Source organism: Vipera ursinii, assembly GCF_947247035.1.
Source record: "Vipera ursinii genome assembly, chromosome: Z".
Classification (NCBI taxonomy): domain Eukaryota; kingdom Metazoa; phylum Chordata; class Lepidosauria; order Squamata; family Viperidae; genus Vipera; species Vipera ursinii.
Window position 1 is genome coordinate 54861176 of NC_139517.1, and position 16632 is coordinate 54877807.

Here is a 16632-nt window from a genome sequence, read left to right on the forward strand (position 1 = left end):
CGCTGTCTTGAGGATGGGGGCAGAATGTAGCCACTTACCAGGGTTTCTCCCTCCAAGCTTTCCTCTGAGGTGTCCACCACCCCTGCAGTGTAGGCCAGAGTTCCCTCCCATTCCTTGGCAGGGGTTGGGGACTCTACAGCCTCTATTGCTCTCATGGCGGGTTCTTATGGTTTGGCTGGGGACTTCCCTGATTCCCTGGCCGGTGATGGGTCTGATTTGTGCTCAGGGGCTTTTGAGTGGCATTCTCTGGTGCAGTGGCCCTCTCTCCCACATTTGCAACAGCCCATTGATTTCTTAGCCATAGCCAGTGGTATGGCTAGCTCACGCATCTGTTTGGGAGGTGAGCAGGCCCATGTTTTTCCTCAGTGGTGCCTCTTCAGTAGGTTTATCTCCACCTCCTCTTCCAGGACATACCAGTCATTGAGGTGGTGTGGGTCCCCTCAAGGCAGGCAAGCATCATACAGGTCGTAGTTTAGCCCATTTTTGAAATGGCTAAGGAGAATGTCTTCCGGCCAGTTCAGCTTGTTGGCAATGGTCCAGAATTCTTATGTATATTCAGCCACCAGCCGTCTGCCCTGCCTCACCATTTTGATTCTCTCATGGGCCTTACAATCAGCCAGGGGGTCCTTGAATCGCCTTCGCAAAGATGACATGAACCAGTTGAAGTCCTTGAGTTCTGGGGTGTCAGACTCAAGCAGGTTCACCACCCAGTCTGCAGCCAGTCCATCCAGGGCAGATTGCATGATACAGATGCGGGCTTTGTTACTGGGGATGTTCCATCCATAGTCTTCCATATAACTGAGGACTTCAGTTAGGAAAAACCCCAAGTATGGCGGCTCCCCCCTGAATTTCGCTTCCAGAGGCGGGAGTCTTTGAATGGATCAGTGCCTTCACCACTGGCGGTATTGCCCCCCATCTGCATCCTCATCTGCAGGTTGGTGGGGAGTGGGAGCTGCTGAGGTGGTAGCTATGGGTTCAGCAGACATCCCCAGTGCTACAGGTTCTGGATGCCCACCCACTGTCTCTCCAGCTGCAGGTCCAGGTCCAGGTGTGGCTGCAGGTCTCAAGTTTCTCCTCCCTCAGAGAGCCAAGGTTTTTTTAATTAGGTCAATATCTTTCTCTAGGATCCAGTGTGCATATGGTGCATAACTCCCGTCCTCTCCGCTGATGTGCAGGGAATTCTCCATTTCTTGCTTCCATTCAGATTGGCAGCTGCCCCGTCTCAGGGTCACTTTCCTCGATACCTTTTCCCACTCGCTTTTCCATCCAATGCCCATCGACCACTGCAGTTTGTGGTTGCATGTCTCCACCGCCTCTTCCCCGGAGGAATATGACGCTTCAGCTCCCAATAGTTGGTGGAATTTCAATCGGGGGGGAGGCTCCCTTTCCATAGGGCTTTCCTCCTTCTGCGCCTCGTCATCAGACATTGTATTTTTTTGCAAAGTCCCGCAGTAAGTTTCTTCCTTCCAGGTTGAATCTTAATGCAGATCCTGTCTAATGTCAGAACCCACCTCAGCCCACATCTTAAAAAAGTAGGACTCTTGGAGACAAGATTTTCCAAGCAGGAACTTTTATTAAGAAATAGGAGATAGCAAGCAGAATAGACAGGATCTGAGGAATTCCCCCACAGATTGATATTTTTAAAATGTCCCCAAGCAAACCCCATCCCACACATCATTTCCAGATCAGCCAAGCTCCAGGTGGTAAGCCTATCATGGGAAAGGAAAGATAACAGTCCGTTTGCATCAGGATCATTTCCACCCTCCTCACACTTCATTCAGAGAAACAAACCAGATGCTGGAGGGTTGCATTTCTCCCTTTCCCATCCACTTTCCTACTTGCCCGTAAGTTGAGAGGGAATGCCTAGTAAGAAAGCAATTGGTTATATTGTGATGGATAGCATGCAGGCGGAATAAACAAAGGTTACATTTAAGGGAGGAAGTGAAAGCGATAAAGCCCCATACCTCTTCCCTCTTCCCCTTGGGAATGACAGAATCCAGAGGAAGATGAGATATGGGTTTAGCTCAGAGGAGATAGAAATGAAATATAAATGGATTCTGAGATATATGTTGCTAGTCCATGTATTATAGATAATATGCTACATAAATGAATAAATCTAGTGATTTTCTAAAGAAAATGAATCTGAATTCATTTTCTGATATATATTTTTTTTTAATTCCATTTATATCCCGCCCTTCTCCGAAGACTCAGGGCGGCTTACAAGCTTAGCAGTAGCCTTCATTCTATGTATATGCCTGCTTATTAGGGCTTTCGCCCCCCCCAAGCGGCATTATTACAAAGTCAGCTTAATTGCCCCCAACAATCTGGGTCCTCATTTTACCTACCTCGGAAGGATGGAAGGCTGAGTCAACCTTGAGCCTGGTGGGATGCGAACCTGCACTGATTGCAGACAGCTGGTGTTACTTAAGGAGGCATTAGCCCACTGCTCCACCAAGGCTCTTAGTTATCATAGAATCATAGGGCTGGAAAAAAAACCTTGGAGGTGTTTGTAATGTATTGGGTTTTGTCTTACTAAAGAGTATCACATGGGGTTAATTGCTGGAAGATTGTTTAAGCAGGAAAGCTGGCTAACAGCTCCCAGCTCCTCAGACAACCCATCTCCAGCAGTGCCGTTGGCTGCTTCTAGGGTGGCAATAGGTTGCTTTAAACCTATTGGCCAACACTTAGAGGCCAGGGTATAAATAGCTGCATTCGCAGCCCTGTTTCTCAGTTCAGTTCCTGTAAGCAAATAAAGAATGATTCTTGCTGAACTCACTCGCCTCGTCTCTTCAATCAAGCACAGAACCCAGTATATAACACTGGCGACAAAGGTGGGATCTTGCTTCTCCAACAGAGCTGAGAGTCACTAGGGGAGAGGCCGAGCACACCTAGTGGGAAAAGCAATTCCCCCCCATGGTCGGCCTAGCACAGCCACGCTAGTGACCACGCGCCCAGAGGACCAGTCCCTGGGCATGTGGAGGAGAAGGATAAGAAGACAACGAGCCCCAGCTGCAAGGACCAACAGAAATGGCAAAGATCAGAAAGCTGGAAGAATTTGATATAGCTCACCTGGAAAGATGGTCTTCATATCTATCTAGGGTCGAAAACTATCTCCACATGAATCAAGTCGCTGAGGATGGTCTGAAGGCTGCTATGCTCCTGTGTGTTTGCCGCCCAGCCACATTCGAAATCATGGAGAACTTGTTTGCGCCGACGCCATTGGAGTCCGTAATGTTCATGGACTTGAAGAAACAGCTCAGCAACCATTTCCAGCCCAAGCTGTTGGTAATTGCTTGGCACCACGGATTCGAACAGGGGGTTCAGCAACAAGGTGAAACAGCGTCTGAATTAATTGCGGCATTGAGGCAGGCCGCACACCTGTGCCAGTTCTCCGACATAGAGGAGAGGCTCTGGGACCAGCTCATCTACGGCCTCTGGAATCAAGAGTTACAGCAAAAACTCTTCTCCAAAGAGACCCTGTCATTCGCAGATGCAGTGAAAGAGATCATGGCAGAGAAAGCTGCCAGTGGGGCCGTACGAGCCATGCGGCCCGCCAAAACAGCACAGCACCAGGAAGCCATCCACCACAAGGATGCCAAACATGTGGAAGTCCCCAAAGACAACACAGAAGTTGACAAGCTACAAAGACACAATGACCAACAGCATCACAGTGACAAGCAACAAGGGGCGACTTACATGGTAGATCCCTTCCTTAGGTGCCCAGGGTGTGGTGGCCACCAACAACGCATGGACTGTAGGTTTCAGACAGCCACATGCCGGGCCTGCAGTAAGACCGGTCACATCACATCTATCTGTAGAGGTCACCAGAGGGACCAGCAATCGAATCACCAGTCAGACATTCTGATTAGGAGAGGCACCAGGACCCTGGGGCAGTATAGTGTAGGGTTTTGCTCCAGCTACAGAAGCACTTGCTGCATGGGAGCTCACCGCCCTATTAAGCCAAAGTTTAGACTTCAGCTGCAGCTGCAAGGGGTCCCTTGCAAGATGGAGCTGGACACGGCCTCAGCCGTATCCATTATATCACTTGAGACATTTAATTTCATCTGCAATTGCAGCAAGAGATGGGCCAAGCTGAGGTCATCTGACATTATACTGACCAACTTCCAGAATGCCAGAGTCACAGTCAAGGGTGAAGCCACACTGGCTGTCAAATTTAAGGGGCACCTGGACGTTGTTGTAATAGGGGGTCAGTGAACAAGCCTGATCGGGCTTGACTAGTTTGATGCACTAGGCATCCAAGTAACCAGAATCAACCGGACGCAAGTCGCAAGTGTAGCATCACTATGCGAGGAATTCGCAGATGTGTTTGACTCAGGTCTGAGGACATACACGGGCCTGCCAATAACATTTAAACTAGATCCTACTGTAGTGCCGGTCAGGATTAAACCTCATAGAGTGCCATTTGCTCTTAAACACAAGATAGACACTGAGTTAGATAAACTCGTAGAATAGGGGGTACTTCAGCCCATAGATGGGGGTGAATGGGAGACCCCAATCATCATGACACTAAAGCCAATGGGGAGGTCAGTATCTGTGCTGATTACAAATGCACAATTAATCGTGCACTCAAACAGCAGGCGTACCCAGTACCAGTAGTAAGCCATATCCTGCCATCCTTGCAAGGTGGTACAATTTTTGCAAAATTAGATTTGGCTCAGGCCTACCAACAGCTTCCTGTGGATGAGGCCACAGCTGCGGCATTGACAATTGTAACCCACAGGGGGGTGTTTAAAGTAAAATGCCTGCAATTTGGGGTCAGCATAGCCCCTGGCATTTTTCAGGGCATTATGGAGTGAACACTCAAGGGCATTCCAGGGGTTTGCCCCTATTTCAATGACGTGCTCATCACCAGTGAGTCCACTGAGGTGCTGTCAAGGAGGCTTAGAGCCTTCCTTCAAAGGCTGCATGAAGCAGGCCTTAAGCTTAACAAGAATAAGTGTAGTATTGGAGTCTCTTCAACTGAGTTCTTGGGTTTCCGTATCGATGCCAATGGCATCCACCCTGCTGAGTCAAAAGTGAAAGCCATTCAGATGGCACCCAGCCCCAAAATGAAGGGAGAGCTTCAGGCATTCCTAGGCCTCCTAAATTTTTACCATGCATTCCTTCCTAACAAGGCCACAGTGGCAGAGCCATTACACCGGCTCTTGGACAAAAATACTGTGTGGAAGTGGACTAGTGTTCACGAAAGCAGCTTTCAGGAATTGAAGGCCCTACTGTCCGTCAGTTTATTTATTTATTTATTTATTTATTTATTTATTTATTTATTTATTTGGATTTATATACCGCCCCTCTGCGACTCAGGGCGGTGTACAGGGCAATTAAAATGCTATAAACAACACACAATGTATAAAAATTAAAATGACTTTGATGATCACTCACTTTAAGGAATAGATGCCAGTATGCTTTGCGTGTGATGCATCCCCATACAGGGTGGGGGCTATCCTAACTCACTTGGAGAGAAATGGGACTCAAATCCCAATTGCTTTTTATTCCAGGACACTGTCCCCCACAGAGCATAATTATGCACAAATTGATAAGGAGGCATTGGCCATAGTACCTGGAGTAAAAAAATTCCACAACTACTTGTATGGCAGGGACTTCATGGTCTTCACAGACCATAAACCGCTATTGGGGTTGTTCACTACAGACAGACAGACACCCCACATCTTATCCCCTAGAATGTTAAGATGGTCCATTTTTTATCGGCATACAGCTTTAAGCTAATTCACAAACCCAGCAAGGATATGGGCCATGCAGATGGCCTGAGCAGGCTTCCACTGCCTCAAATCAAACCAGATCCGGCCCCAGTGGCCCACGTTTTGTCCATTCAGGACTTGCCAGAGTTTCCCCTCCACACGGGGGATATAGCCACAGAAATGGCGGCAGACAAGACTCTAAGCAGAGTGCTATCTTGGGTCCACACAGGTGGTTAGAAAAAAGCCCTGGACCTGAGTTCCAGAGCTACTTCACAAGGAGACAAGCTCTCAGCTCATAAGGGTTGTATTCTATGGGGGAACGGGGTCATTGTTCCCACCTCATTAAAGGACAGGCTGTTGCAATCACTTCATGAAGGTCATCCGGGTATTGTTCACATGAAAGCTTTGGCACAAAGCTATTTATGGTGGCCAGGATTAAATAAAGCCATTGAAGCTCAAGTACATGAGTGTTACACATGTCAGCAGTCTAGGCCTGAAATGCCACATGCTCCTGTTTATAGGTGGGAGGAGGCACACACACCCTGGTCAAGGATTCATATCGACTTCGCTGGGCCCTTTCAGGGACAGCTATTTCTTATAGTGGTCAACAGCCACTCTAAATGGCTGGAAGTTATACCAATCATAAATAAGACTACTGCTAGGACCATCAAGGTGCTTAGGAAACTCTTTGCAATGCACAGGCTAACAAACGTCGTAGTGTTAAATAATGGGGGCCAGTTCACTGTGGCAGAATTTCAGGCTTTCATGAGGACAAACCTCATTAGGCATGCCACATTGGCTCCATTTCATCCATCTAGTAATGGGCAAGCTGAATGAATGGTGCACACTATGAAAGAATCACTGAAGCGCATAGTGACTGGGCCTGGCACCACAGACTGGCCGAGTTTTTGCTCTGCCAACATTCCACACTGTGCACGGCAACGGGCAAAAGCACAGCAGAGCTGCACTGTGGGAGGCAACTAATCATGAAACTTGACAGGTTGCACCCAGACCGGGTGGCAGCAGAGGCCTCTCGCCCAAGACCCCCGAGGGGGTTGCAAGTGGGTGACAGGGTGTAGGCCTGGAACTACATTGGGCCCTCTCTCATACGAAGTGGGCCTAGAGGGCAGGTGAGTTGCTCATCGACATATCGATCAGCTTAGGAAGCATTTTCCAGAACAGCCACAAAGCGAGGACTTCATCCTAGGTCCCATCCACGGACCTCAAACCAGCATCCAGGCCAATCAATCCAGATGCTCTGAGGTCCCAAGCAGTCAGAGCAATGAGGTGGTGGTCATAGAGGGGCAAAGCCCGAGAGTGCAACATGGGGCCCCTGATGGAGAAAGTCAACCAGAACACTACAGCCGCTGTGCTAACTCTGCAGAAGGATTAGACTCTGGGGTGGGCCGACCTGGAATGGCCAGCCAGAGAATTCCGAGTCAGCCAGACTCGCTTGAACTCATGGACCCTGGTCTACCCAGCCTGACGGGCAAGCTGGTAGACTGGTGAGTGCCCGGCTCTCCCAGGCATTCCACAAGGGTTTGCAAGCCTCCTGCGTATTTACAAGATTTTGTTCCAAAATAACTGAGCTATAATGTTGTATGTGTCATTGAATTGCTGGTAGACAGGACAGCCTCTGTATTAGCAAAATACGGAAAAATGTGTACTTTTGCTTACTACTTTTGTATCTTTGTAAACCTTGTAATTGCTGTAATCATTCCTTTTGTTATTATAATGTGTGTACATTCTAGGGGGGAGGGGTGTAATGTATTGGGTTTTGTCTTACTAAAGGGTATCACGTGGGGTTAATTGCTGGAAGGTTGTTTAAGCAGGGAAGCTGGCTAATGGCTCCCAGCTCTTCAGACAACCCATCTCCAGCGCTTCCATTGGCTGCTTCTAGGGCAGCAATAGGTTGCTTTAAACCTATTGGCCAACACTTAGAGGCCAGGGTATGAATAGCTGCATTCGCAGCCCTGTTTCTCAGTTCAGTTCCTGTAAGCAAATTAAGAATGATTCTTGCTGAACTCACTCGCCTCGTCTCTTCAATCAAGCACAGAACCCAGTATATAACAGTGTTCTAATCCAAGCCCCTGCCCAAGGCTGGAGACCTTACACCATCCTGGACAAACAGTTGTCCATTCTTGAAAGCCTCCAGCAATGAAACTGGAGTACATCACAGAAATTCCATTTAAAATGTATTTGGGAAATATAGTTCTGTGAGGCTAGGAATTAAACTCAGGCAGTAAAAAGCCTAATTGTGCAGATGCAATATACTACTGAATGCCAGTTACTTGGAAAATTGAAAGTAACTATAAAAGAGAGGTGTATGCACAGCTGTGCTTTCCATCAGGGTGATCTTTGTCATAGCAATAATGCTGGGTTAGGTGGAGACTTGGCCTGGTTGATAGCACTGTAAACTAATCTGACTTTACATTATGTTACCAAAACCAAAATCAAACTTAAGCAAGATGTCTTGCTTAAGACACCTAATACAAGTGGAATATTGGGAAATAGCTTGCATGCTTTAGGACAGGTCTTTTCAACCAGTGGTACCACCTGTGGTACATTGGCACCTGGCAGGTGGTATGCAACCATCCTAGAAAAGTGGTAGCAGGGGAGGGGAATGAGCTGAACCAGTTGCAGCACCGCACAGGTCTAAGTGAGAGATGGCTGGAGCTAAATGACTGGTGGTACTCGGATGTTGCCATATCTTAAAAGTAGTACAATGGGTGAAAAAGTTGAAAAGCTCTGCTTTAGGATTATCTTACCTAGACAGCATCATATATTTCAGTACTTAAATATAATAATTTATTCTAAGTCATAAAATAGTTAACATTTAAAGTATTTTAATTTCTAACCCCTTTTAAAAAGTAAATATGCTGAAAAACTACAAAGTAATCCAAATAACAAAGATTGGCTGAGCTGTCTATATTTTCTTAGAAGAGCATCTGCGAATTCCTGCTGGAATTCCAGGCCTTGCACTGATGGAGCCAGCAATGGATATTGATCTCCCTTTGAATCCAGTGAATAAATAATGGTTGCCATAGATATTGAGCATCCACAACCATAGGGAAGCTAAGAAATCTCCAAAACATCTGTGAAAGCTCAGGCCTCAAATCCTGGGCAAAAATAATTTCAGTGAAATGTAAGGGTGTACACCATTTAGAATGCTGTGCTCTTATAACTGTTTTAGTCTCTGACTGGAAAATAAAGTATTATGCTTGAGTGTAGCTATAAGATTGGGATCAGCTCGCATTATATTTTTCACTGAATTTAGATATACAGTGCACAACTTCTATTTGCATTCACATACTGGATTACAGAATGGTTACATTAGTACTTTTTTTATAATTAATCACTAACACACCCATTCCCATAAAGTGGATATTGAATTCTTTGTCTGTTATTGCTTTGCAGACCGTCATGGATTAAAAGAACCAAAGAAAGTGCATGAGCTATGCAACAAAATCATGGGCAGCTTGAAAGATCACTTGGCCTTCAACTGTCAGAGCAAAAAACAACGCATTGAGTCTGCAGAATCTAAAGTTCTTGGTGTTCTCACTGATTTGCATGCAGTCTGCACATTAGGACTACAGCGGATCTTTTATCTGAAATTGGAAGATTTAGTGCCACCTCCTTCCATTATTGACAAACTATTTCTGGATACCTTACCATTCTGAAAGTCAAGTTTCCCTTGTGAAAGGCAACTACTTACCAAAGCAGGCATAACAATGCTGCTTTTGTTAAGTGAGGCAAGAAGTAATCCCAGCCCTAATCATATATATGGACTTTTCCCAATATATGTCTTTGCAAACTGAGGTTTAAGATATAATTTACAGTCTTGGAAATGGGAATTATAGAATAGAAAAATTAAATGCAGATTTGTTTTTTAATGGCACCTTTTAATGATGCTACTTCAGCCAGAAAAAGATGTTAATATTAACTGTATAAAAGCTATTTCCATAGTATCATAGTTCTCATGTGATGGGAAGAAAATTGTGGCAGCTCAGGCTTCAAATCCTGGGGGGGGGGGAAATCAGTAAAATGTAAGGGTATGCACCATTTAAAATACTGTGTCACTGCAATGTGTTTGAAAACAAGACTAATAACAAATAACTGATTTCAATAGCATATATTTTATTAATTTATATCTTTAACATACTCATATCAGACTTTATTTTCTTCACATAAATTATTTTTTCTCTCTCTCTTTTTCCCTTAATAAAGTTCATCCATGATTTCATAAATAAAATATAGGAAAATGATAATAGCTGTTAGCTCTGATGTTCAAGTGCAATTTTAAGGTGCTATCTTTGCTAAGTCTTGTTTATGAGCTATAATTTAATTTAATCAAAAACAGAGGTGAAATAAAACGGAAAAAACTGGCTTTATTACATGCACTAATTTCTATGACAAAATTCTTCAGACATATGTTGACAGCAAGGCATTAAGCAAAAATCATATGCTTATTCCTTGGCTGATTAGGTAAATAACAATGCAGAACATCTGAAGTAGGCAGGATTAACATGGACATAGTAAGGCTAGAACTGTGCTTAGTGAATTAGTAATAGATTTGGATGAAAAATTTTTTGTAGAAATAGTCTGAATGTAAATGCTATGAAAGGTTTATTGAGCTGCATTTTAAACATTCCATGTATGTATGTTTTTAATATGGTTATTGTTATGCCATATTAATATGAAATAATTTGTTGCACAGTGTCTTTATTTGTATAAATATTTGTATGCATGACATATTGTAAAGGCTTGCCTCTATTTATTGCAATGACTGCCAGCTCATGGGAGCCTGTTACAACGAAGATGAATTAGTGTACTCACAGCAAGTCAATTATATAATGGGTTTGGGTAGTCTCATACACATACACACACCTATGTGACCTTTCTGTTAACCAATTAAATATGTAGTATGTCTTTCACAAGTAAACCTGATCTTACCATGTATTTGCAGTGACCTTTAAGGCAGTAAAATTTAGCACTTTGATATTTAAATATTTGTTCATGTTTCATTAATTTTAATATTAAAACATTTTTATTCTGTCAACAAAAAAAGGATATATATGCACTGTATCAAGTCTTTAGTCATTTTGCTACAGAAAAAGATCACTTATTGAATGTTGCTCTGATATCCCAGTATTTGAAAAGTCTACAATAATTTTGTCTTTTTTAAAAACTATGCTGGTTATATGGAAATTAAATTATACACTCAGATATCAAAATAACTGCCTAATAGCTGCAGCAGGCATGAACTAGATATCAATATATTGTCTAGTTATCTGAAAGTTCCCTGATATTTTCTCATTAAATTTGTTTCAAAGTGTTACTTTGAGGAAATGTTATTCTTTTATCCAGATAATATTGTCAGTAACAAAAACAGCTTCTAAACATTATACTGTAGCTAGTATTTTTAATTTACCTGTAGATAATATTTAAAAAATATTGCTTTTTTGTATTGACATATGATTTATGTGAAAACACAGTAGCAGAATTAAACATCAGAGGACCCTGATTTTTCTTGTAGGTTGATCATACTTGCCTAACTCTCAAAGCGTTTTTAAATTTATTTGAATTTTTGTACATATTATGTACATCACCTCACTAGATTTTAAAAGGCATATACATTTTCTTGCCAATTGTGCAGAAGGTGTAATCCTTATCTTCCTAGAATTAATAGGCATTTTTGACATACAATATGTTTATGTTTTATTCTTATTCTTGTAGAATGCCATCAAGTACTACAGGACGAAGATTCATAGCTTATCGCAAAGTTGGGTTTCCAAAAAAAGTATCTTATTGTTTCAAAATGTTTTCTCTACATTCTCTTTATGCAAAAGAAGTTTTTTAACATTCTGTTTTGTACTTGCACAATTTTAGAATACCTTGTTAGATTTCATATAACCATTTAATAGGTTTTTTAATGTCATTATGAGAATCATCCCTGTTAATGATGGAATCTTCTATTTTTTAATTAATAAAAATGTTTGTGCTTTTATTGTTACTGATAAAACATGGAAAGAAAGAAAGAAAGCTAATGAATTATTTTTTAAAGTCCACAGCTTGAAGGAGCTTTGTCTCTTGGTCTAAAATCAAACATTTTACATCTTTACAATGAGTACTTTGTTTTAATTTCAGATTAAGAACAGGATCAAAAGTTCCTCTGCTTTTCAAACAGCACTGTATGCATATATGAAAGAGAGTATGAACTTGTATTCATCTGCAGGATTGAAAGAAATTCACTTGTACACTAAATGAAAATGAAAAAATCAGTGGCATTTTACCCATGGGCAAATGTGTTGAATATGTTTACTCATGTTAACGTTTCATATGAACTGTTAAGAGCATAAAACACTAAGAATAAACATATTCTCATATTAAAAGGAGATATTAGAAATCCTTAAAAAAATGAATGTTGATAAGCGCAACTGCTTGTGTCAACGCTGCTAACATCAGATGTTCTTGCTTTGACAAAAGATGAAGAAGCAGCTATTTTATATTTCTACTGTGTATCACTTTTAGAGTTAGAGTTAGATGAAGATGGGAGGGGGAAGGAAGAATATGCATGGGGGATTAGTTAGACATAATAACATAACCGCCAAACACTTTCAAGGTTATGTAATAAGAGGCGATAAGAATTGGTGGGTTAAGCTAAGGAGGGAAAACTTACCTTTCAAACTAATTGGAGAATGTGATTTATGATGTTGCAAAGGAGGGAACTATGCTTTAATAATATTGTGCTCAGGGGAGGGGAATCCAAATTTTGGCTTTAACCAAGTATTGCCGATGTTATGTTGCTCTAATAAAGACTTTCAAGGTAAACAATGCCTCAGAGTTCTTTGAAGAATTCATCCATCAGAAGCTTGACATCAAGCTGAAATCCACCAACTTTGCAAACTATCACTGTCTCCAAACCTGGGAGACAGGCTGATGAAGAGTCGGGGAAGATTCCATCATGGAGGAGGAGAAATTGCCTAAAGTCATCCATTGGAAGCTTGACAGCTTGTTTAGAAAAGTGAAAAGTAGAACCGCTATCCATTCTCTGGCTATGCTTACTACTAAACCTATAAAGAAAAAAAAATCCATATTGTCATGCAACAATTTTTTAAAAAACCTTACTTTATAAATAGATGTTTTATTAGCCTAGCTCTTCACCTTTCATAGTAATTGAAAGTATCCAATATAGAAGCAATGTGTGCTTTTTCTTTGTGGAAGTATCAGTGGTTTCTTATAATGTGGTTGGTTATTGTATTTTAAGCTTTAATCCAAATAGGTTCAAGGAATAACCTATGGCTTATTTTGGGGGGAGGGTTTTCAGGCAAGCTACATAAGTGCAGCATATGAGTAGTTTCAGCACAGAAAAACAAAACAAAAATTGCACCAAACAAATTATGCTACTTTGGTTGTCTTAGAGTGGATATGATATGTTTCTAATTTCTTTTAAAGGGGAGGAGGGTCAAATCACAAGTACATTTGATTTGTGAATATGGACAATCTGCCAACTGCTATGAGATTTACAAGCCTGAAATACATTGTGATTGTGCAGTTTTGTTTAATAAACATGTAATATTCTGTGAAGTAGTAGAAGTAACAGAGTAAAAGCAGCAAAACTGACCATTTAAAGATTAAACTGACCATTTAGATACTCAAGCATTTTGAGGTTGTTGTTTTTTTTTAAGTTCTTAGTTTTTCTACATTAAATGTATACAAACTTAACAGGAAAAATCTGGGTGATGGCTACAAAAAGATGCAGCAAACAAGCAATGCTTTGCTGCCAATTTTGCAGCCCAGATATGATGCTCCTATTCTAGAATTAAACTGCCCAACACGTTATTCTGTTGCTACAGATTCTTTCTGAATGAATAGTCTTCTAAAAACAAACAAAATGGTCTCCTGATGAAACATATAAATAATTCAGCATCAATTTACTACCTGTTATTACATATGAAACTAGAAATGAAAATATCTAATACAACTAAGAAATATTTCTAATTTCCAAACAGAAGGGTATCTTTCTGCTATTTTACAGTAAGCAATAGTATTGTCTATATAAATACATGGATGTCAAAAATTAACTGAAAATGTTATTTAACACTCATTTCTATTATTATGATTGCATAATAAGCATATAATATTGTTTGAAACAATAAGCAGCAAAACTCATTGTAAAATATTGCTCACATTTTTTGTTAAACTGAGGGGAAAGTATGGATTCAGATTCTACTATTTGTTACTACAAGGCTTGAAAATTAAAATCTATATCCCTATATAAACCAGTTTTAACAGTTCATTGTACCTGAGAAGTAATTCATTAATTTAGTGAGACTTCCAGCTATTAAAGTGTTGAGGACTGCAATCATTACCAAGAAAGTAAGAGGTAGTTAGGAAAATTAGTGAAGGGACTTGCAGAATGACCTTAAGTTTCAATAATTAGCTATAGCATTAATCAAATCAATGTGCTGCAGTCTTGAACACTTTTTCCTAAACCACCAGAGTCTCTATAGATCTGAATCAAATATAGACCTCAACTACATTTTTCATGTAAAATTCTTTATACACGTTAGTGGTAGCTGTCAACCACACAGGCAAGAAAGGAGAGACTAAACAACTACTTGTTGGAAGAGAAGGTAGGTCAAGAGTAGCACAAGGAAGGGAATAATTTCCAGCTTTCTAGATAACCTATAATCATCAGATGATATCATGTGAAATGTTAATACTACTTTTTACTGCACTGGTAAAACCATACTTGGAATACTGCATCCAGTTTTGGTCACCAAGCTAAAAAATAAAGACATTGAGATTCTAAAAGCGTGCAGAGAAGACCAACAAAGATTTGTTGGAAGTTACAACATACAATGAACAATTGGGTGTGGAAAGTTGGAAGTACATTAGATGGTTGAAGAAATAAAAAGGGCATAGGACAGTGAAGGACAGTGAAGAAGATGCACTGAATACTGAATACTGAAGAGACCAACCTAACCCACAAAAAGAACCAAATGAACTGGAAAGAGGCATGGGTAGATAAAGTATTACATGGCTACTACAATTTAAAAATACCAGGTAAAGCAGATAATAAGAAGACCTGGCAGGGGGTAAGAGCAGAAGAGTTGAAGGAAGAGCAAAGTTTCCCCCGCACATGCATGCTAGTCATTTCTGACTCTAGGGGCCGGTGCTCATCTCCGTTTCAAAGCCGAAGAGCCAGCATTTGTCCAAAGATGTCTCCATGATCATGTGGCCGGCATAACTAGACACCAAAGGTGCACGGAATGCTGTTACCTTCCCACCGTAGTGGTCCCTATTTTTCTACTTGCATTTTTTTACATGCTTTTGAACTGCTAGGTTGGCAGAAACTGGGACGAGTAACAGGCGCTCACTCAGGATTCAACCCACCAAACTGCCGACCTTCTGATTGACAAGCTCAGCGTCCTAACCCACTGAGCCACCACGTCCCTTGAAGGAAGAGAGAGATAGGTTAATTCTGGCTACACAAGACCAAGCCTTAAGAAAAAAATTTATATAAAGCCTGAATTGAAAAGACAGCAACAGATAGCAAGTGCCATCTCTGCAAAGAAGTTGGAGAAACAGTTGACCTACTGGTGAGCTGCTGCAAGAAGATTGCACATTTCTAATACAAATAATGGCATGACAAAGTAGCAAAAATGCTGCATTGGAAGATCTACAAGAAATATCTTTTACCAGCAAATATGAATTGGTGGGACCATAAAATAGAGAAAGTAATAGAAAATGAAAAAAATAAAGTGCTCTGGGATTCTAGAATTTAAAAACAGACTGTTACACAACACCCCAGATTTAACAATTGTCAAAAATAAAAAGAAAAATGTCTGGATAGCAGATGTGGCAATATCTATAGATTGCACAATAGAAGAACAGGAAGTGAAGAAGACAACAAAATACAAAGACTTGCAAATAGAAATAGAACAACCATACAAAAGAAAGAAAAGCTAGTACCAATAGTTATAGATGGCTTTGGTGCTTAATCCCAAAACAACTGGAGCAGCACTTGAATATCACCAGCATTGACAAATTTTATTTGTTTTATTCAATATATGGATAAAACACCAAATCCAGTCTGAATATCTGGCTGACTGTGCAATAAACATAATAATAATTATAGAAAAGATAGGGATTGTAATGTAGTGGGTCCAACGCAAGGAAGAGACGCCAGCCGGAGTACGTGTTCAGCTCTTTATTGTGAGGGGGGTGCGTACTGGAGAACAAGGGCTACCTGGCCTTCTTAAATACCTAGCCAGGTTGGCCCTAGGTTTCCCACTGAAACTAGGTTTCCCGCCAAAACCGTCCAGGCCAACGCCCCCTGGTGGCTGTTGCTATGCAGCTGCCTGCATCTGGATACATAACACCCCTCCCCCCTTAGGGAAGAACCATCTTACAACTACGTACATGCATAACTATATACAATGTGTGCCACTACATATGCAGCTACTGTGTGGTTACTTGCAAACATAGTCCGCTAAGTATGCTGGTGTCCTGTGGGGCCTGGTGGACTGTCTGGGTGTGGCTTCACCCTGAACTGGAACATCTGGCTCGTGATGCCCCTGTGCAGAGTTGAGTCCAGCCATCGGATTCCCGCCTCCTATGGTGCCCTGCCGCTGCTGTAGAGTCTGTTGCAGGAGGCCATCCTCCTCTAGTTCTGGTTCTGAGTCATTTCCGGATGGTCTGGCCTCCCTTGGGGTGTGGCTATTCCATTGGCCGTGGGTGATGCACTCAGGGACCCTTCCTCTGAGCTGGTCGATATGTCGCCTTATGTGGCGATCCCCCTCCACCCCCACGATGTAAGAGAGAGGCCCAGTTTTTTCAACCACGATCCCTGGAATCCATGGATGTCCTGCCCCATAGTTCCTTGTCCAAACCAGGTCCCCCACATTGA

General features: G+C 41.7%; 1 protein-coding gene across 2 annotated transcripts in view; it reads left to right on the forward strand.

Annotated features, from left to right (window-relative positions):
* NR4A3 (nuclear receptor subfamily 4 group A member 3) overlaps window positions 1-11642 on the forward strand; it is a 51656-nt gene extending 40014 nt beyond the window's left edge. The window contains exon 8 of one of the 2 annotated variants that reach the window (XM_083377108.1): window positions 9135-11642. In XM_083377108.1, coding sequence (XP_083233234.1) covers window positions 9135-9397 — 263 coding nt within the window. In that variant the 3' untranslated portion in view covers window positions 9398-11642. The remainder of the gene's footprint in view (window positions 1-9134) is intronic. The other variant, XM_083377109.1, reaches the window with a different exon arrangement.
* Window positions 11643-16632: the final 4990 nt, after the last annotated feature.